This window comes from Nerophis ophidion, linkage group LG08, assembly GCF_033978795.1.
Source record: "Nerophis ophidion isolate RoL-2023_Sa linkage group LG08, RoL_Noph_v1.0, whole genome shotgun sequence".
Lineage (NCBI taxonomy): Eukaryota > Metazoa > Chordata > Actinopteri > Syngnathiformes > Syngnathidae > Nerophis > Nerophis ophidion.
Genome location: NC_084618.1, coordinates 9557851 through 9581391, shown reverse-complemented (window position 1 = coordinate 9581391; position 23541 = coordinate 9557851). Strand labels below are relative to the sequence as shown.

At 40.2% G+C, this 23541-nt stretch overlaps 1 protein-coding gene across 3 annotated transcripts in view; it reads right to left on the bottom strand.

Moving 5' to 3' along the window:
* tanc2b (tetratricopeptide repeat, ankyrin repeat and coiled-coil containing 2b) overlaps positions 1–23541 on the bottom strand; it is a 236905-nt gene that overhangs the window by 120876 nt on the left and 92488 nt on the right. For all 3 annotated transcript variants that reach the window (XM_061907641.1, XM_061907643.1, XM_061907644.1), the window contains exon 4: positions 20971–21138. In XM_061907641.1, the coding sequence (XP_061763625.1) occupies positions 20971–21138 (168 nt within the window). The remainder of the gene's footprint in view (positions 1–20970; positions 21139–23541) is intronic.

Here is a 23541-nt window from a genome sequence, read left to right as displayed (position 1 = left end):
ACACACAAGTAAACATGCTGAAAGACCGCTTGTATCACACATATCACACACAAGAAAACACGCGCAAAGACTGCCTGTATTGCACATGATATCACACACAAGTAAACACGCCGCAAGACTGCTTGTATCAGACATGATATCACACACAAGAAAACACGCCCCAAGGACTGCTTGTATCGCACATGATATCACACACAAGAAAACACGCCCAAGGACTGCTTGTATCGCACATGATATCACACACAAGAAAACACACCAAAGGACTGCTTATATCGCACATGATATCACAACCAAGTAAATACGCCAAAGGACTGCCTGTATTGCACATGATATCACACAAAAGTAAACACGCCGCAAGACTGCTTGTATCAGACATGATATCACACACAAGAAAACACGCCCCAAGGACTGCTTGTATCGCACATGATATCACACACAAGAAAACACGCCCAAGGACTGCTTGTATCGCACATGATATCACACACAAGAAAACACACCAAAGGACTGCTTATATCGCACATGATATCACAACCAAGTAAATACGCCAAAGGACTGCCTGTATTGCACATGATATCACACAAAAGTAAACACGCCGCAAGACTGCTTGTATCAGACATGATATCACACACAAGAAAACACACCCCAAGGACTGCTTGTATCGCACATGATATCACACACAAGAAAACACGCCCAAGGACTGCTTGTATCGCACATGATATCACACACAAGAAAACACGCCAAAGGACTGCTTATATCGCACATGATATCACAACCAAGTAAACACGCCAAAGGACTGCCTGTATTGCACATGATATCACACACAAGTAAACACGCCGCAAGACTGCTTGTATCAGACATGATATCACACACAAGAAAACACGCCCCAAGGACTGCTTGTGTCGCACATGATATCACACACAAGTTAACACGCCCAAAGACTGCTTGTATCGCATATGATATCACACACAAGGAAACACGCCAAAGGACTGCTTATATCGCACATGATATCACAACCAAGTAAACACGCCAAAGGACTGCCTGTATTGCACATGATATCACACACAAGTAAACACGCCGCAAGACTGCTTGTATCAGACATGATATCACACACAAGAAAACACGCCCCAAGGACTGCTTGTGTCGCACATGATATCACACACAAGTTAACACGCCCAAAGACTGCTTGTATCGCATATGATATCACACACAAGAAAACACGCCAAAGGACTGCTTATATCGCACATGATATCACAACCAAGTAAACACGCCAAAGGACTGCCTGTATTGCACATGATATCACACACAAGTAAACACGCTGCAAGACTGCTTGTATCAGACATGATATCACACACAAGAAAACACGCCCCAAGGACTGCTTGTGTCGCACATGATATCACACACAAGTTAACACGCCACAGGATTGCTTGTATCGCACGTGATATCACACACAAGTAAACACGCTGCAGGACTGCTTGTATCGGACAAGATATCACACACAAAAAAACATGCCAAAGGACTGCTTGTATTGCACATGATATCACACACAAAAAAACATTGCAAAGGACTGCATGTATCACACACAAGAAAATACACCGCAGGACCGCTTGTATCGCACATGATATCACAACCAAGTAAACACGCCAAAGGACTGCTTGTATTGCACATGATATCACACACAAGTAAACACGCCCAAAGACTGCTTGTATCGCACATGATATCACACACAAGAAAACACGCCCAAGGACTGCTTGTATCGCACATGATATCTTACACACAAGAAAATACACCCAAGGACTGCTTGTATCGCATGTGATATCACACACAAGTAAACATGCTGCAGGACTGCTTGTATCGGACATGATATCACACACAAAAAAACATTCCAAAGGACTACATGTATCACACACAAGAACATACACCGCATGACCGCTTGTATCACACATGATATCTCACACACAAGTAAACACGCCCAAAGACTGCTTGTATCGCACATGATATCACACACAAGAAAACACGCCCAAGGACTGCTTGTATCGCACATGATATCTCACACACAAGAAAATACACCCAAGGACTGCTTGTATCGCACATGATATCACACACAAGTAAACATGCTGCAGGACTGCTTGTACCGCACATGATATCACACACAAGTAAACACGCCACAGGACTGCTTGTATCGCACATGATATCACACACAAGTAAACACTGCAGGACTGCTTGTATTGCATGTGATATCAAACACAAGTAAACATGCTGCAAGACTGCTTGTATCGGACATAATATCACACACAAAAAAACATTGTGTGTGATATCACAAGAAAACACGCCAAAGGACAGCTTGTATCGCACATGATATCACACACAAGAAAACACACCACAGGACTGCTTGTATCGCACATGATATCACACACAAGTAAACACGCCCAAAGACTGCTTGTATCGCACATGATATCACACACAAGAAAACACGCCCAAGGACTGCTTGTATCGCACATGATATCTCACACACAAGAAAATACACCCAAGGACTGCTTGTATCGCACATGATATCACACACAAGTAAACATGCTGCAGGACTGCTTGTATCGCACATGATATCACACACAAGTAAACACGCCACAGGACTGCTTGTATCGCACATGATATCACACACAAGTAAACACTGCAGGACTGCTTGTATTGCATGTGATATCACACACAAGTAAACATGCTGCAAGACTGCTTGTATCGGACATAATATCACACACAAAAAAACATTGTGTGTGATATCACAAGAAAACACGCCAAAGGACAGCTTGTATCGCACATGATATCACACACAAGAAAACACACCACAGGACTGCTTGTATCGCACATGATATCACACACAAGTAAACACGCCGCAGGACTGCTTGTATCGCACATGATATCACACCCAAGTGAACACGCCGCAAGACTGCTTGTATCACACATGATATCACACACAAGTGTGATATCTGCTTGTATCAGAGTTTATATCGAACACTTTTACATCGGATGTTAGCGAGCAGCTAACGTCCATCCGCAGTGTTTTACCTACTTCTAAATCACTAATCCTCGTCTCCATGGTGACAAATAAAGTATGTGTCTTACAAGTATTATTATCACTGGAGAACGAGGAATAGGTAAACATGTATGATCCTGCAACTACATGGTATCAGATCGATGAGGTATCATCCAAAACTAATGTGTGGTATCAAAGAAGAGAAGAATAAGTGATTATTACATTTGAACAGAAGTGTAGATAGAACATGTTAAAATAAGCAGATATTAACAGTAAATGAACAAGTGGATGAATGATGTAATTTTTACAGTTTGTCCCTCATGTGTATAAACTAATAGGTGTATAAATGACACAATATGTTACTGCAGACTGGTAAAACCAAGCCAACAATTACATTTTTTTGTAGTCCCTTTTATTTTGAAAAGTATCAAAAAACATTTTAACTAGTTTTAAACATTCAAACCTGAAATTAAATAATTTTGAGACTTGTGTTCATCTTAAAAATAAGCAAACTTTTCTTATACTATTATGCTAACGTTTTACGCTAGCATTTTAGCTGGTTTTAACCATCCAAACCTGAAATTCAAGGGTTTTGAGACTTGTGTCCACCTTAGAAGTACAATAACTTTTCTCATGCTATCATGCTAACTTTAGCATGCTAAAGTTTTACACTAGCATTTTAGTTAGTTTTAACATTTCAAACATGAAATTCAAGAATTTTAAGACTTGTGTTCATCTTAAAAGTACGTTGACTTTTCTCATGCTATCATGCTAATGTTATCATGCTAAAATTTTACGCTAGCATTTTAGCTAGTTTTAACCATCCAAACCTGAAATTCAAGGATTTTGAGACTTGTGTCCACCGTAGAAGTACAATAACTTTTCTCATGCTATCATGCTAACTTTAGCATGCTAAAGTTTTACACTAGCATTTTAGTTAGTTTTAACATTTCAAACATGAAATTCAAGAATTTTAAGACTTGTGTTCATCTTAAAAGTACGTTGACTTTTCTCATGCTATCATGCTAATGTTATCATGCTAAAATTTTACGCTAGCATTTTAGCTAGTTTTAACCATCCAAACCTGAAATTCAAGGATTTTGAGACTTGTGTCCATCTTAGAAGTACAATAACTTTTCTCATGCTATCATGCTAACTTTAGCATGCTAAAGTTTTACACTAGCATTTTAGTTAGTTTTAACATTTCAAACATGAAATTCAAGAATTTTAAGACTTGTGTTCATCTTAAAAGTACGTTGACTTTTCTCATGCTATCATGCTAATGTTATCATGCTAAAATTTTACGCTAGCATTTTAGCTAGTTTTAACCATCCAAACCTGAAATTCAAGGATTTTGAGACTTGTGTCCATCTTAGAAGTACAATAACTTTTCTCATGCTATCATGCTAACTTTAGCATGCTAAAGTTTTACACTAGCATTTTAGTTAGTTTTAACATTTCAAACATGAAATTCTAGAATTTTAAGACTTGTGTTCATCTTAAAAGTACGTTGACTTTTCTCATGCTATCATGCTAATGTTATCATGATAAAATTTTACGCTAGCATTTTAGCTAGTTTTAACCATTCAAACCGGAAATTCAAGGATTTTGAGACTTGTGTCCATTTTAAAAGTACACCAACTTTTCTTATTCTATCATGCTAAGTTTAGCATGCTAACATTTTACGCTAGCATTTTAGCTAGTTTTAACCATTTAAACCTGAAATTCAAGGATTTTGAGACTTGTGTCCATCTTAAAAGTATGCTAACTTTTCTTATGATATCATGCTAATGTTAGCATGCTAATGTTTTACACAAGCATTTTAAGTAGTTATAACCTTTCAAACCTGAAATTCAAGGATTTTGAGACTTGTGTCCATCTTAGAAGTATGCTAACTTTTCTTATGGTATCATGCTAATGTTAGCATGCTAATGTTTTACGCAAGCATTTTAACTAGTTATAAACATTCAAACCTGAAATCCAAGAATTTTGAGACTTTTGTTCATCTTAAAAATAAGCAAACTTTTCTGATGATATCTTGCTAAGTTTAGCATGCTAACGTTTTACGCTAGCATTTTAGCTAGTTTTAACCATTTAAACCTGAAATTCAAGGATTTTGAGACTTGTGTCCATCTTAAATGAATACTAACTTTTCTTATGATATCATGCTAATGTTAGCATGCTAATGTTTTACGCAAACATTTTAACTAGTTATAACCATTCAAACCTGAAATTCAAGGATTTTGAGACTTGTGTCCATCTTAGAAGTATGCTAACTTTTCCCATGATATCATGCTAAGTTTAGCATGCTAATGTTTTACGCTAGCATTTTAACTAGTTATAACCATTCAAACCTGAAATTCAAGTATTTTGGGACTCACGTCCATCATAGAAGTACGCTAACTTTTCTTATGGTATTATGCAAAGGTTAGCATGCTAACCTTTTACTCTAGCATTTTAGCTAGTTTTAACCATTCAAACCTGAAATTCAAGAATTCTGAAACTTGTGTTCATCTTAAAAGTATGCCAACTATTCTCATGCTATCATGCTAACATTAGCATACTAACGTTTTACACTAGCATTTTAGCTAGTTTTAACCTTTCAAACCTAAAATTCAAGAATTCTGAAACTTGTGTTCATCTTAAAAGTACGCCAACTATTCTCATGCTATCATGCTAACATTAGCATACTAACGTTTTACACTAGCATTTTAGCTAGTTTTAACCTTTCAAACCTAAAATTCAAGAATTCTGAAACTTGTGTTCCTCTTAAAAGCACGCCAACTTTTCTCATGCTATCATGCTAACGTTAGCACGCTAACGTTTTACGCTAGCATTTTCGCTAGTTTTAACCTTTCAAACCTGAAATTCGAGAATTTTGAAACTTGTGTTCATCTTAAAAGCACGCCAACTTTTCTCTTGCTATCATGCTAACGTTAGCATGCTAACATTTTACGCTAGAATTTTCGCGAGTTTTAACCATTCAAACATTATATTACCGTCGAACCTGAAATTCAAGGATTCGGAGACTTCTCTATCGGCCGACGAACTTCCGGGCGGAACGTTTTTTTCCGCCGCTGGAGTCCGTGATGATGACGCTAGCTTGCTGTTATTGAGACATTTTGTAACGTTGGCGCAGCCGCCAAGCTGGATGGCAGTGTGTGTGTGTGTGTGTGTGTGTGTGTGTGTGTGTGTGTGTGTGTGTGTGTTTGGGTGCGGGTGGGGTATGTGCCTACACAACAACAACAAAAAACTAAACAACTTTCAGCTATTTGTGTATGCTGGTCTGACGATGGAGAAGTGAGACCAATGCACAAGTGGAACAAGCATCATTATCGCCCACAGCTTGTGCTTAGACACACACACACACACACACACACACACTAGAAAGACAATCGAACGCTCACCCACGCCGCCGCACGAAGCGCAGCAGAACACTTACGTTATCAAAGCACTTGATTCACGGCGCCTACGTTAGCGTCATTAGCGTCGCTAGCGCCCGCCGACGAGTGCATCAAATCACTTCCCGAGCGTCACGTGACCCCCGGCGGCCTCACCTCAGTGGGCGGAGACTTAAGTGTCGAGAGAGGGCGTGGCGGGGCTCACCAAAAGCGCAGTCCCACGGCGGCGGTCCTCCCGGAGCGGCGGCTCATCCAAAAAACAGGGAGGAGGGGCGGCACGCGGGGATGAGGGGGCGCGGGTGCTGATGCTGCACTCCAGTAAGCGATACGGCGGCGAGGCGAGGGGGAGGAGCGAGGGGGAAGGCGTCTCCGGGGAAACGGGAGGGCGCAGCAGAGGTGACACCCGCCTGGCGAGCGGGTCACCTTCGTTCGCCCCGCGCCCGGGGAGAGAGAGGACGGGCGAAGGGAAGGAAAAAATAAAAAAATAAAATAAATGGACGCCAGCGACCCGCCAGCGATGTCACGTCCACGGACGCAGGAGAGAGGGAAGGCGAGCTCAGGTCTCCGACGGATGAATGGCGCAGTGCTGCTGTTGTCGTGGCAACCAGCGAGCAGAAAAGGAGGGGGAGGGAGGAAGGGTGGGAAAGGAACGAGAGAGAGAGAGAGAGAGAGAGAGAGAGAGGGATGTCATGAAAAAAAAAGAGGGAGGGAAGGAGGAAGGGAGGATGATGACGGGAGAGACGCACGAGCCGGATGGCGAGGAGGAAGGAGTCCACAAAAACGCTCTTTTACCCTTCAGAGTGCAGCCATCTTCACGTGGCCGATACTGATGCCGATTATCTGGCGTCAGGGAGGCCGATACGCCATATTTGGAGCCGATAAAAAGTTATAAAACATAAAATACGGAGACGTTGTTCCATGTTAGCATGCTCACGTTAGCATGCTAAGATTTTATGCTAGCATTTTTGATCATCTAAAAATCTAAAAAATCCAAAAATCGTGTCTTTAGATACTTGGGGCCATCTTAAAAGTTTCCTGTGTTTTCATGCTAATGTTAGAATGCTAACATTTTTAATGCTAGTATTTTAGCTTGTTTAGTTTTTTTTAAACCCAAAAAAATCATGGATTTTGACACTTGCCGCCATTTCAAAAGTACGCAAACTTTTCCAATGTTACCATAATTACATTAGCATGCTAAGATTTTATGCTAGCATTTTTGATCGTCCTATTCGCTAAAAATCGTGTCTTTAGATACTTGGGGCCATCTTAAAAGTTTCCTGTGTTTTCATGCTAATGTTAGAATGCTAAAGTTTTTTATGCTAGTATTTTAGCTTGTTTCATTTTTTTTAACCAAAAAAATCATGGATTTTGACACTTGCCACCATTTTAAAAGTATGCAAACTTTTCCAATGTTACCATAATTACATTAGCATGCTAACATTTTAGGCTAGCATTTTTGATCGTCGTATTCGCTAAAAATCGTGTCTTTAGATACTTGGAGCCATCTTAAAAGTTTCCTGTGTTTTCATGCTAATGTTAGAATGCTAACATTTTTAATGCTAGTATTTTAGCTGGTTTAATTTTTTTAAACCAAAAAAATCATGGATTTTGACACTTGCCACCATTTTAAAAGTATGCAAACTTTTCCAATGTTACCATAATTACATTAGCATGCTAACATTTTATGCTAGCATTTTAGCTAATTAAGTTTTTTTTTATTATCATTATTTTATTAGGAAAGGTTCACTAATGTTAAAAGTGATGCTAAATGGTATTTGGTAAAGGATCAATAGTTTTGGGGGCGGAGCTATCTTGAAAAAGGGCTGGAAATGACTCATGACGCCCATATAAGGACACATTGTCCTTATATGGGCGTCATCAAACACTTATTTGGAACATGCCACAGGTGTGCAGGCTAATTGGGAACAGGTGGGTGCCATGATTGGCTATAAAAGCAGCTTCCGTGAAATGTTCACTCATTCACAAACAAGGACGGGGCGAGGGTCACCACTTTGTCAACAAATGCCTGAGCAAATTGTTTAACAACAACATTTCTCAACAAGGAATTTAGGGATTTCACCATCTATGCTCCGTAATATCATCAAAAAGGTTGAGAGAATGTGGAGATATCACTGCAGGTAAGCCATGATATTACGCACCTTGGATCCCTCAGGCATCAAAAAGCCACATTAGTATGTAAAGGATATCACCACATGGGCTCAGCAACACTTCAGGAAACCACTGTCAGTAACTACAGTCGGTCGCTACATCTGTAAGTGCAAATGAAAACTGTACTATGCAAAGCCACAGTCATTTATCAACAACACCCAGAAACGCTTCGCCGGGCCCGAGCTCATCTATGATGGACTGATGCAAAGGGGAAAGGTGTTCTGTGGTCTGACGAGTCCACATTCGGAAACTGTGGACGTCGTGGAGGAAAAGACCCATGGCGACTGTTCTAGGGTGAAAGTGTGCTAGGCAGCATGTGTGATGGTATGGGGGTGTATTAGTGATTGTTGTAGGGTGAAAGTGTTCTAGGCAGCATGTGTGATGGTATGGGGGTGTATTAGTGATTGTTGTAGGGTGAAAGTGTTCTAGGCAGCATGTGTGATGGTATGGGGGTGTATTAGTGATTGTTGTAGGGTGAAAGTGATCTAGGCAGCATGTGTGATGGTATGGGGGTGTATTAGTGATTGTTGTAGGGTGAAAGTGTTCTAGGCAGCATGTGTGATGGTATGGGGGTGTATTAGTGATTGTTGTAGGGTGAAAGTGTTCTAGGCAGCATGTGTGATGGTATGGGGGTGTATTAGTGATTGTTGTAGGGTGAAAGTGATCTAGTCAGCATGTGTGATGGTATGGGGGTGTATTAGTGATTGTTCTAGGGTGAAAGTGTTCTAGGCAGCATGTGTGATGGTATGGGGGTGTATTAGTGATTGTTGTAGGGTGAAAGTGTTCTAGGCAGCATGTGTGATGGTATGGGGGTGTATTAGTGATTGTTGTAGGGTGAAAGTGTTCTAGTCAGCATGTGTGATGGTATGGGGGTGTATTAGTGATTGTTGTAGGGTGAAAGTGTCCTAGGCAGCATGTGTGATGGTATGGGGGTGTATTAGTGATTGTTGTAGGGTGAAAGTGTTCTAGGCAGCATGTGTGATGGTATGGGGGTGTATTAGTGATTGTTGTAGGGTGAAAGTGTTCTAGGCAGCATGTGTGATGGTATGGGGGTGTATTAGTGATTGTTCTAGGGTGAAAGTGTTGTAGGCAGCATGTGTGATGGTATGGGGGTGTATTAGTGATTGTTGTAGGGTGAAAGTGTTCTAGGCAGCATGTGTGAGTGTATGGGGGTGTATTAGTGATTGTTGTAGGGTGAAAGTGTTGTAGGCAGCATGTGTGATGGTATGGGGGTGTATTAGTGATTGTTCTAGGGTGAAAGTGTTCTAGGCAGCATGTGTGATGGTATGGGGGTGTATTAGTGATTGTTGTAGGGTGAAAGTGTTCTAGGCAGCATGTGTGATGGTATGGGGGTGTATTAGTGATTGTTCTAGGGTGAAAGTGTTGTAGGCAGCATGTGTGATGGTATGGGGGTGTATTAGTGATTGTTGTAGGGTGAAAGTGTTCTAGGCAGCATGTGTGAGTGTATGGGGGTGTATTAGTGATTGTTGTAGGGTGAAAGTGTTGTAGGCAGCATGTGTGATGGTATGGGGGTGTATTAGTGATTGTTGTAGGGTGAAAGTGTTCTAGGCAGCATGTGTGATGGTATGGGGGTGTATTAGTGATTGTTGTAGGGTGAAAGTGTTCTAGGCAGCATGTGTGAGTGTATGGGGGTGTATTAGTGATTGTTGTAGGGTGAAAGTGTTCTAGGCAGCATGTGTGATGGTATGGGGGTGTATTAGTGATTGTTGTAGGGTGAAAGTGTTCTAGTCAGCATGTGTGATGGTATGGGGGTGTATTAGTGATTGTTGTAGGGTGAAAGTGTTCTAGGCAGCATGTGTGATGGTATGGGGGTGTATTAGTGATTGTTGTAGGGTGAAAGTGTTCTAGGCAGCATGTGTGATGGTATGGGGGTGTATTAGTGATTGTTGTAGGGTGAAAGTGTTCTAGGCAGCATGTGTGAGTGTATGGGGGTGTATTAGTGATTGTTGTAGGGTGAAAGTGTTGTAGGCAGCATGTGTGATGGTATGGGGGTGTATTAGTGATTGTTGTAGGGTGAAAGTGTTCTAGGCAGCATGTGTGATGGTATGGGGGTGTATTAGTGATTGTTGTAGGGTGAAAGTGTTCTAGGCAGCATGTGTGAGTGTATGGGGGTGTATTAGTGATTGTTGTAGGGTGAAAGTGTTCTAGGCAGCATGTGTGATGGTATGGGGGTGTATTAGTGATTGTTGTAGGGTGAAAGTGAAATATCTTGTCTTTGCAGTCTATTCAATGGAATATAAATTGAAAAGGATTTGCAAATCATTGTATTCTCTAAATACCAGAGGTGGGACCAAGTCATTGTTTTGCAAGTCACAAGTAAGTCGCAAGTCTTTGCCCTCAAGTCCCGAGTCAAGACAGGCAAGTCCGAGTCAAGTCCAAAGTCAATACTGGAAAGTCTCAAGTCAAGTCCCAAGTCCTGCATTTTGGGTTTCGAGTCATTTCAAGTCTTTTTAACCACAAAGTAATATATGTACACAGGTTGTGTATGCTTTTAAAACGCTGTATGTATTTATTATTGTAATTTATTATTACTATACTGGCTCACCTGCACTGGCTTCCTGTGCACTTAAGATGTGACTTTAAGGTTTTACTACTTACGTATAAAATACTACACGGTCTAGCTCCATCCTATCTTGCCGATTGTATTGTACCATATGTCCCGGCAAGAAATCTGCCTTCAAAAGACTCCGGCTTATTAGTGATTCCCAAAGCCCAAAAAAAGTCTGCAGGCTATAGAGCGTTTTCCGTTCGGGCTCCAGTACTCTGGAATGCCCTCCCGGTAACAGTTCGAGATGCCACCTCAGTAGAAGCATTTAAGTCTCACCTTAAAACTCATTTGTATACTCTAGCCTTTAAATAGACTCCCTTTTTAGACCAGTTGATCTGCCGTTTCTTTTCTTTTTCTTCTATATCCCACTCTCCCTTGTGGAGGGGGTCCGGTCCGATCCGGTGGCCATGTACTGCTCGCCTGTGTATCGGCTGGGGACATCTCTGCGCTGCTGATCGGCCTCCGCTTGGGATGGTTTCCTGCTGGCTCCGCTGTGAACGGGACTCTCGCTGCTGTGTTGGATCCGCTTTGGACTGGACTCTCGCGACTGTGTTGGATCCATTATGGATTGAACTTTCACAGTATCATGTTAGACCCGCTCGACATCCATTGCTTTCCTCCTCTCCAAGGTTCTCATAGTCATCATTGTCACCGACGTCCCACTGGGTGTGAGTTTTCCTTGCCCTTATGTGGGCCTACCGAGGATGTCGTAGTGGTTTGTGCAGCCCTTTGAGACACTAGTGATTTAGGGCTATATAAGTAAACATTGATTGATGATTGATTGATTGATTGATATTATTAAAAAACAACAGTGCTGACACTGCACTTCATAATAGTACTATTAACCAGTTATTCTAAACATTTAACTCATTCCTTTACAGAATGAACACATTTGAAAAAACAAGTGCAACTGTACTTATTTGCACAAAAGTGTTAACATTGTATTTCCATGGAATATTGCATTGTAACAACTTCATCAGCAGTTTATGTCTTGTTGTCACCTTATCTCATTGATCTCATCTCATACTGTATGTGTTTATGTGTGTGTACACATGAAAAACAACAAATACACGAACATAACAATGAACAGTGCTGTACTTGTTAGATGTCAGGGCTCTAAGGAATATGTACACATATTCTTAATATAGTATACATTTGAACTGACCTTTATTTGACTATGTTTGTCTTGATATTGCACATTTCTAGTGGTCTTTCTTCAACTATTTGGAAAAAAATATATAAAAATAACTAAAAACTTGTTGAAAAATAAACAAGCGATTCAATTATAAATGCAGATTTCTCCACATAGAAGTAATCATCAACTTAAAGAGTCCTCGTTGGGGATTGTAATAGAGATCCATCTGGATTCATGAAACATTTCTTCACAAAAAAGAAATCTTTAACATCAATATTTATGGAACATGTCCACAAAATAATCTAGCTGTCAACACTGAATATTGCATTGTTGCATTTGAATGAAATAATGAATGAAATAAGTTTATTTCGGTCATATAATCAATCAAATCAAATCAATCAACCATTGTGTGTGATCAGTTTTACAGTACATGTTATATGTATACAATAATGCACATTTACACATGAAAGAAAAGAAAAAGAATGACCAAAAAAGGAATAGGCTGAAGCCAAAGCTTATATTTGCCTATCCTATACCTTCACAGAAAATTATATTGCCTGGAACATCAACATAAAAAAATAAATCAATCAAAAATCAATGGGATGAAAGTAATTGTGACTATATTTTATAATTTTCAATTATTTCACCTTTCAATGTTTTCTTAAACCTTACCAAAGAATTGCATGTCTTCAGCTCATCACTGAGCTTCTTCCACCATTTAACTCCTAAAACTGTAATACATTTGTATTTTATATTTGTTCTCGCTTTACCCATTTCAAAAAATCGATATCCCCCGTAAATTATCAATCAATCAATCAATCAATGTTTACTTATATAGCCCTAAATCACTAGTGTCTCAAAGGGCTGCACAAACCACTACGACATCCTCGGTAGGCCCACATAAGGGCAAGGAAAACTCACACCCAGTGGGACGTCGGTGACAATGATGACTATGAGAACCTTGGAGAGGAGGAAAGCAATGGATGTCGAGCGGGTCTAACATGATACTGTGAAAGTTCAATCCATAATGGATCCAACACAGTCGCGAGAGTCCAGTCCAAAGAGGATCCAACACAGCAGCGAGAGTCCCGTTCACAGCGGAGCCAGCAGGAAACCATCCCAAGCAGAGGCGGATCAGCAGCGCAGAGATGTCCCCAGCCGATACACAGGCAAGCAGTACATGGCCACCGGATCGGACCGGACCCCCTCCACAGGGGAGAGTGGGACATAGAAGAAAAAGAAAAGAAACAGCAGATCAACTGGTCTAAAAAGGGAGTCTATTTAAAGGCTAGAGTATACAGATGAGTTTTAAGGTGAGACTTAAATGCTTCTACTGAGGTGGCATCTCGAACTGTTACCGGGAGGGCATTCCAGAGTACTGGAGCCCGAACGGAAAACGCTCTATAGCCCGCAGACTTTTTTTGGGCTTTGGGAATCACTAACAAGCCGGAGTCTTTTGAAGGCAGATTTCTTGCCGGGACATATGGTACAATACAATCGGCAAGATAGGATGGAGCTAGACCGTGTAGTATTTTATACGTAAGTAGTAAAACCTTAAAGTCACATCTTAAGTGCACAGGAAGCCAGTGCAGGTGAGCCAGTACAGGTATATATGTATGTATATATGTATATAAAGGTATATACAGTATAGGTATATATGTATGTATATATGTATGTAAAGGTATATACAGTATAGGTATATATGTATGTATATATGTATATAAAGGTACATACAGTACAGGTATATATGTATGTATATATGTATATAAAGGTATATACAGTATAGGTATATATGTATGTATATATGTATATAAAGGTACATACAGTACAGGTATATATGTATGTATATATGTATATAAAGGTATATACAGTACAGGCGTAATGTGATCAAACTTTCTTGTTCTTGTCAAAAGTCTAGCAGCCACATTTTGTACCAACTGTAATCTTTTAATGCTAGACATGGGAAGACCCGAAAATAATGCGTTACAGTAGTCGAGGCGAGACGTAACAAACGCATGGATAATGATCTCAGCGTCTTTAGTGGACAGAATGAAGCGAATTTTAGCGATATTACGGAGATGAAAGAAGGCCGTTTTAGTAACGCTTTTAATGTGTGCCTCAAAGGAGAGAGTTGGGTCGAAGATAATACCCAGATTCTTTACCGTGTCGCCTTGTTTAATTGTTTGGTTGTCAAATGTTAGAGTTGTATTATTAAATAGAGTTCGGTGTCTAGCAGGACCGATAATCAAATTATAGTTTTCTCCTCTTAAATGAAATAGCCTGCGAATACAAGCTGGAAGGCTGTTGTTCTTTACTCGAAACATCATTTCCATTGTTTTTAAAAACACAATGTCTAAAAATTTTAACACATTTCTTTTCACACTTTATGAATTTACATTCATATTTTGTTGAAGTATTTTTCAATAAATATATTTATAAAGGATTTTTGAATTGTTGCTATTTTTAGAATATTTAAAAAAATATCATGTACCCCTTGGCATACCTTCAAGTACCCCCATTTGAGAACCTCTGGTCTATAGGTCCGTAAGATATATAGATATCTAATGTATTCATACATTGTTTATGTAGGATATATGCAAGTATATACAACCTAATCATATTGTTTATTCAACTTCAAAATAGCTGACTGTTTTTTTCCCACTTCTCTGGGATTATATTCCCAGTTTTGATCTCAGACGTCTGGTCACTTATAGCATATAAGAATATTCTATTACTGTTAAGCAAATTATGAACACTCCAAGAAATGTGTCATTTATCATAGTTACACGTATGACAAAAAAAGCGCGTGAATATAAGTGGTATTCAGTGCTGAACTCCTCAATATTTGCACCTGGCTCGCTGACAACAAGCTATCCATACACTTAGGTAAAACGGAATCCATCCTATTTGGGTCCCATATCAAACTTAAGAAGGTCAGTGACTTGACTATAAAAGTGGGTGACATTGTTATCACCAGGAAGGATGAGATCAGCTACCTAGGTTCCATTCTAGAGGCTAATCTTTCCTGTGATAAAATGGCAACCAAGGTGATCAAAAAGGTCAACCAAAGAATGAGATTCCTCTACAGAATCTCCTCTCTGGTCAACAAAAGCACCTTGAGGATTCTAGCGGGAACTCTCATTCAACCCTTCTTCGATTACGCTTGCACCTCCTGGTACCCCAGCACCTCCAAAACCCTCAAATCTAGACTCCAAACATCCCAGAATAAGCTAGTCCGGTTACTTTTAGACCTCCACCCCAGATCACACCTCAATCCAACCCACTTCTCCAAAGTGGGCTGGCTCAGGGTGGAGGACGGAGTCAAACAACTTGCACTGAGCCTGGTCTATAAAATCCGCTACACCTCCTTGATACCGAAGTACATGTCAAACTACTTCCTTAACGTAAATGACCGCCATAACCACAACACCAGGGGGAGCTCCACAAACCACGTTAAACCCAGATTCCCATCTAACAAAGGTCTTAACTCATTCTCTTTCTATGCCACATCAATGTGGAATGCACTCCCAACAGGTATAAAAGTAAGTGCATCTCTATATTCCTTCAAAAGTGCTCTTAAACAACACCTCCAGGCAACTTCAACACTTTACTAATACCCTCCTCCATTCACATCCCATCTACCCGGATTATAAACAACTCAAATGTACTTCTAATGTATATACTTGTTCTTATGCTATGTGAACTCACTATGTTCTCTGCTGGCTGTACATATCCTACTAAATAAGACCTACACTGTTTCAATGTCCACATTTCTCTGTGGATGCAATTGTTGATGACTGAAGTTCTGATATCAACCAAAGCTCCTCATTGTAAATAATGTAAATAATTCAATGTATATACTATGATGATTAACTTGTGTGATGACTGTATTATGTTGATAGTATATATTTGTACCATGAATTGATTAACGTGGACCCCGACTTAAACAAGTTGAAAAACTTTTTGGGGTGTTACCATTTAGTGGTCAACTGTACAATCTACTAATAAAAGTATCAATCAATCAATCAATCAGTGAGTTAATATGAATTAAATGCACTGACAGTTCACTCTTCCTGACAAATGAATTGCACTGAGTGGAGTGGATCACCACTCCAAGATGGCGGCCCCGCGTCTCGTCTGCGGCAACAGGCAGTAGCCCTCGATGCTAGGTCTACTTATAAGATGTCTATGGTTCTAATGTTAGCAGTGAGTTTACAGCCTCACTGATTTAACTCCACAGCAAATAAAAGTCACGTTACTCAGCCAATAAACGTTAGCTTACATTCAAAACGTACCCTTCTTTGTGCAACTTCAAATGTCGAACCAAGTTGTAAAATGATGCGTCTCCGTCTGGAATCTTCCAACCGCATGTTTTGCATACGGCAATTCCTGTTTTGTTGACCAAGTCGTAGTTTTAATACCCGAATGAAACACTTCAAGGCATATATTTCTTCACTTATCCTTCTGTTGTTTGAAAGCTCTTCTTCGTTGGTTTTCCTGCAATTTGATTGGCTGAATGCTGTGTGACGAAAACAACGTGGATGTCATTTGATTGGCTGTTGTTCTGACAGGTAGCGCACAGGCTGTCATCTCACACAAACACGCGTACACAATCGAAGATACGGAGCGCTCCTGAATAACTTTTTAATCGTTGGGTTTCGGGGAAAGTAGCAAGTCATGTCAAGTCAAAAGGCTCAAGTCCAAGTCAAGTCACAAGTCATTGATGTTAAAGTCGAAGTCGGGTTGCAAGTCTTTATACATTTTGTCAAGTCCAGTCTAAAGTCGAGTCCACATCTCTGCTAAATACAATTAAAAATAAAAATGAATAAAAAGACCATCAATCAATATAGATGTTTGCTCAGGAGAGAAGAAGGTGTCAGCTGATTAGCGCTCAGTGCCGATAACGAGCCATTGTTGCCCACACAGACTAAAAATAGCAAACGTTGGGGGATGAGAATAGAAGATGTCACAAAACACAGCAGGAACCTCCTCAAACACAAAGTCTACATTGTTAGGGTCCATGCAGGAACCTCCTCAAACACAAGGTCTACATTGTTAGGGTCCATGCAGGAACCTCCTCAAACACAAAGTCAACATTGTTAGGGCCCATGCAGGAACCTCCTCAAACACAAAGTCTACATTGTTAGGGTCCATGCAGGAACCTCCTCAAACACAAAGTCTACATTGTTAGGGTCCATGCAGGAACCTCCTCAAACACAAAGTCAACATTGATAGGGTCCATGCAGGAACCTCCTCAAACACAAAGTCTACATTGTTAGGGCCCATGCAGGAACCTCCTCAAACACAAAGTCTACATTGTTAGGGTCCATGCAGGAACCTCCTCAAACACAAAGTCAACATTGTTAGGGCCCATGCAGGAACCTCCTCAAACACAAAGTCTACATTGTTAGGGTCCATGCAGGAACCTCCTCAAACACAAAGTCTACATTGTTAGGGTCCATGCAGGAACCTCCTCAAACACAAAGTCAACATTGATAGGGTCCATGCAGGAACCTCCTCAAACACAAAGTCTACATTGTTAGGGCCCATGCAGGAACCTCCTCAAACACAAAGTCTACATTGTTAGGGTCCATGCAGGAACCTCCTCAAACACAAAGTCAACATTGATAGGGTCCATGCAGGAACCTCCTCAAACACAAAGTCAACATTGTTAGGGCCCATGCAGGAACCTCCTCAAACACAAAGTCTACATTGTTAGGGTCCATGCAGGAACCTCCTCAAACACAAAGTCTACATTGTTAGGGTCCATGCAGGAACCTCCTCAAACACAAAGTCAACATTGATAGGGTCCATGCAGGAACCTCCTCAAACACAAAGTCTACATTGTTAGGGCCCATGCAGGAACCTCCTCAAACACAAAGTCTACATTGTTAGGGTCCATGCAGGAACCTCCTCAAACACAAAGTCTACATTGTTAGGGTCCATGCAGGAACCTCCTCAAACACAAAGTCTACATTGTTAGGGTCCATGCAGGAACCTCCTCAAACACAAAGTCTACATTGATAGGGTCCATGCAGGAACCTCCTCAAACACAAAGTCTACATTGTTAGGGTCCATGCAGGAACCTCCTCAAACACAAGGTCTACATTGTTAGGGTCCATGCAGGAACCTCCTCAAACACAAAGTCTACATTGTTAGGGTCCATGCAGGAACCTCCTCAAACACAAAGTCTACATTGTTAGGGTCCATGCAGGAACCTCCTCAAACACAAAGTCAACATTGATAGGGTCCATGCAGGAACCTCCTCAAACACAAAGTCTACATTGTTAGGGTCCATGCAGGAACCTCCTCAAACACAAAGTCTACATTGTTAGGGTCCATGCAGGAACCTCCTCAAACACAAAGTCTACACTGTTAGGGTCCATGCAAGAACCTCCTCAAACACAAAGTCTACATTGTTAGGGTCCATGCAGGAACCTCCTCAAACACAAAGTCAACATTGATAGGGTCCATGCAGGAACCTCCTCAAACACAAAGTCTACATTGTTAGGGCCCATGCAGGAACCTCCTCAAACACAAAGTCTACATTGTTAGGGTCCATGCAAGAACCTCCTCAAACACAAAGTCTACATTGTTAGGGTCCATGCAGGAACCTCCTCAAACACAAAGTCCTTCCAACATCCTCCATAAAAGATCAACAACACCCGCTCCTGTCAGCGAGGAGCCCTGATTGGCCGCTGACACAGCAGGTCACACACCAGTGGAGGTCACATGACCTTTCCATGCTGGGTGGGTTCATTAAAGGTGAGCGAGTGCTGGGACAAAATGAAAGGTGTTCCCGCCTGCATCCATGAGGAAGACAAACATTCTTCATCTTTACTCATCACTTTGCACTTTCAGGAAGTACAAATAAAGACAGAGTAGAAGTTTGTATTTTGGATTCTTTCCAAAGGGACCGTAGTCAGAACCGCGTGGACTGTAAGTGAGGCCAACACCACACCAACTTAGCCTTAGCCGCCTTTAGCTCACCCTTTAGAGCACTGCTGTCACTTCCTGCCACTAAGTAGTCCCCGCCTGAGCCAACACAAGCAAGCCAATCAATCTACAGAAATACATTTGCATGCGTTGAAAAATATTGTGGTCTTTTTTGGGGGGTTATTAAAAATGATGTAAACAAGTAATTTATTGAGATTAATCACGATTAATCCAAATTCAAGTGTGATTAATCGGATTTTTTAAACATCTAAAAAAAAAAAAATTCTGCAACATTCTGTTAATAAATTTGCATTTATCTAAAAATATTGGGAGATTTTTTTTAGGTTAATTTAAATCATGTAAGGAAGTAAGTTATTGTGATTAATCATGATTAATCCAAATTTAAGTGCAATTAATCAAATTGTAAAAATTTGTAAAAATAAAATAAAATAGCATTTGTTTTAAAATATTAGTTTTTTGTGTAGGTTAATTTAAATTATGTAAGCAAGTCATTTACTGAGATTAATCACAATTAATCCAAATTTAAGTGTAATTTATCAGATTTTTTTTTTAATCTAAAGAAAAGTTTTTCTATAACATTCTGTTAATAAATTTGCATTTATCTAAAAATGTTGGGGTCTGTTTTAGGTTAATTAAAATTATGTGAACAAGTTATTTACTGTGATTAATCAGGATTAATCCCAATTTAACCGTGATTAATCTAATTATAAAAAATCTTAAAATGTAAGTGTAAATTATCTGACTTTAAAAATTTGTTAAGAAAATAAAAAATACATTTGTGTTTGTTTTAAAATATCGGGTTCTTTTTTTTATGTTATTCTAAATTATGTACACGAGTAATTTACGGAGATTAATCACGATTAATCCAAATTCAAGTGTGATTAATCGGATTTTTTAAACATCTAAAAAAAAAATGTTTTTCTGCAACATTCTGTTAATAAATTTGCATTTATCTAAAAACATTGGGAGAGTTTTTAGGTTAATTTAAATCATGTAAGGAAGTAAGTTATTGTGATTAATCATGATTAATCCAAATTTAAGTGTAATTAATTTAATTTTAAAAATTTGTAAATTGAAATAAAATTGCATTTTTTTTAATATTAGTTTTTTTTTTTAGGTTATTTGAAATTATGTAAGCAAGTAATTTACTGCGATTAATCACAATTAATCCAAATTTAAGTGTGATTAATCTGTTTAAAAAACAAACAAATCTTTAAAAATGTTTTTCTATAACATTCTTTTAACACATTTGCATCTCTTCTAAAATATTGGGGTCTTTTCTTAGGTTAAATAAAATTATGTAATCAAGTAATTCACCGTGATTAATCATGATCCATCCTGATTTAAGTGTGATTAATCTGACTAAAAATGACAGCACTACACAACATACATCAAAGTAATCAATTCATGTAAGTTTGATAACGTGCTGGAAAAAATTAAACAGGCCGCACTTCATGTCCCAATACTTTCGCAAATTCAGATGACGTCACCTGCACTTCCCGTTTGTGCCTGACGTGACGTCACATGCACACGTGCACTTTGAAGGAGGCAGCAGAGGTGTTGCATCATCACTGTGGGCTGCTGCCCCCGAGTGGCCAACTGTGGAACTACGCCTCATGGAGCCATTAAACACACACACACACACACACACACACACACACACACACACACACACACACCCGCGTAAAAGATGGCGAGTCATGGTCCGGCTTACCGGTCAGCTTCTTGACGGCGTGCAGGCGGACGGCGAGCGCCTGGTGTCCCAGCAGCGGCGAGGAGGGCAGCGAGCGAGACACGCCCTCCATCATGCGGACATGCTGCACGCCCTCCGCCATGGAGGTGTAGTCGCCCTCGAAGGCACAGTCGCTGTCCACACTGCCACCTGCGGGACGGGAGGCGACACGGCCGTCACCAAAAGAACCCCAGTCAAAGATCCTCTATGCGACAAGAGCACTGTGCCGTTTTTAAAGACCGTGTGACACTTGTCAAAGATCCTATATGACAGAAACAGCAAAGTGTCCCTGTCATACAGAGGATCTTTGACAAGAGTTTTTTTCTGCAAGAGGTCCTCCAAAACTGCAGTCAAAGATCCTCTATGCGACATGAGCACTGTGCCGTTTTTAAAGACTGTGTGACACTTGTCAAAGATCCTATATGACAGAAACAGCAAAGTGTCCCTGTCATATAGAGGATCTTTGACAAGTGTTGTTTTTTTCTGCAGGAGGTCCTGTGCAGTCAAAGATCCTCTACGCGACAGGAGCACTCTGCTGTTTTTAAAGACCGAGGGACACCTGTCAAAGATCCTATAAGACAGAAACAGCAAAGTGTCCCTGTCATATAGAGGATCTTTGACAAGAGTTTTTTTCTGCAAGAGGTCCTCCAAAACTGCAGTCAAAGATCCTCTATGCGACATGAGCACTGTGCCGTTTTTAAAGACCGTGTGAGACTTGTCAAAGATCTTATATGACAGAATCATCAAAGTGTCCCTGTAATATAGAGGATCTTTGACAAGTGTTGTTTTTTTTCAGCAGGAGGTCCTCTAAAACTGCAGTCAAAGATCCTCTATGCGACAAGAACACTGTGCCGTTTTTAAAGACTGTGTGAGACTTGTCAAAGATCTTATATGACAGAATCAGCAAAGTGTCCCTGTCATATAGAGGATCTTTGACAAGTGTGTTTTTTTTCTGCAGGAGGTCCTCCAAAACTGCAGTCAAAGATCCTCTATGCGACAAGAGCACTGTGCCGTTTTTAAAGACCGTGTGAGACTTGTCAAAGATCTTATATGACAGAATCATCAAAGTGTCCCTGTAATATAGAGGATCTTTGACAAGTGTTGTTTTTTTTTGAGCAGGAGGTCCTCTAAAACTGCAGTCAAAGATCCTCTATGCGACAAGAACACTGTGCCGTTTTTAAAGACTGTGTGAGACTTGTCAAAGATCTTATATGACAGAATCAGCAAAGTGTCCCTGTCATATAGAGGATCTTTGACAAGTGTGTTTTTTTCTGCAGGAGGTCCTCCAAAACTGCAGTCAAAGATCCTCTATGCGACAAGAGCACTGTGCCGTTTTTAAAGACCGTGTGAGACTTGTCAAAGATCTTATATGACAGAATCATCAAAGTGTCCCTGTAATATAGAGGATCTTTGACAAGTGTTGTTTTTTTTTCAGCAGGAGGTCCTCTAAAACTGCAGTCAAAGATCCTCTATGCGACAAGAACACTGTGCCGTTTTTAAAGACTGTGTGAGACTTGTCAAAGATCTTATATGACAGAATCAGCAAAGTGTCCCTGTCGTATAGAGGATCTTTGACAAGTGTGTTTTTTTCTGCAGGAGGTCCTCCAAAACTGCAGTCAAAGATCCTCTATGCGACAAGAGCACTGTGCCGTTTTTAAAGACCGTGTGAGACTTGTCAAAGATCTTATATGACAGAATCATCAAAGTGTCCCTGTAATATAGAGGATCTTTGACAAGTGTTGTTTTTTTTCAGCAGGAGGTCCTCTAAAACTGCAGTCAAAGATCCTCTATGCGACAAGAACACTGTGCCGTTTTTAAAGACTGTGTGAGACTTGTCAAAGATCTTATATGACAGAATCAGCAAAGTGTCCCTGTCATATAGAGGATCTTTGACAAGTGTGTTTTTTTCTGCAGGAGGTCCTCCAAAACTGCAGTCAAAGATCCTCTATGCGACAAGAGCACTGTGCCGTTTTTAAAGACCGTGTGAGACTTGTCAAAGATCTTATATGACAGAATCATCAAAGTGTCCCTGTAATATAGAGGATCTTTGACAAGTGTTGTTTTTTTTTGAGCAGGAGGTCCTCTAAAACTGCAGTCAAAGATCCTCTATGCGACAAGAACACTGTGCCGTTTTTAAAGACTGTGTGAGACTTGTCAAAGATCTTATATGACAGAATCAGCAAAGTGTCCCTGTCATATAGAGGATCTTTGACAAGTGTGTTTTTTTCTGCAGGAGGTCCTCCAAAACTGCAGTCAAAGATCCTCTATGCGACAAGAGCACTGTGCCGTTTTTAAAGACCGTGTGAGACTTGTCAAAGATCTTATATGACAGAATCATCAAAGTGTCCCTGTAATATAGAGGATCTTTGACAAGTGTTGTTTTTTTTTCAGCAGGAGGTCCTCTAAAACTGCAGTCAAAGATCCTCTATGGGACAAGAGCACTGTGCCGTTTTTAAAGACCGTGTGACACTTGTCGAAGATCCTAAATGACAGAATCAGCAAAGTGTCCCTGTCATATAGAGGATCTTTGACAAGTGTGTTTTTTTCTGCAGG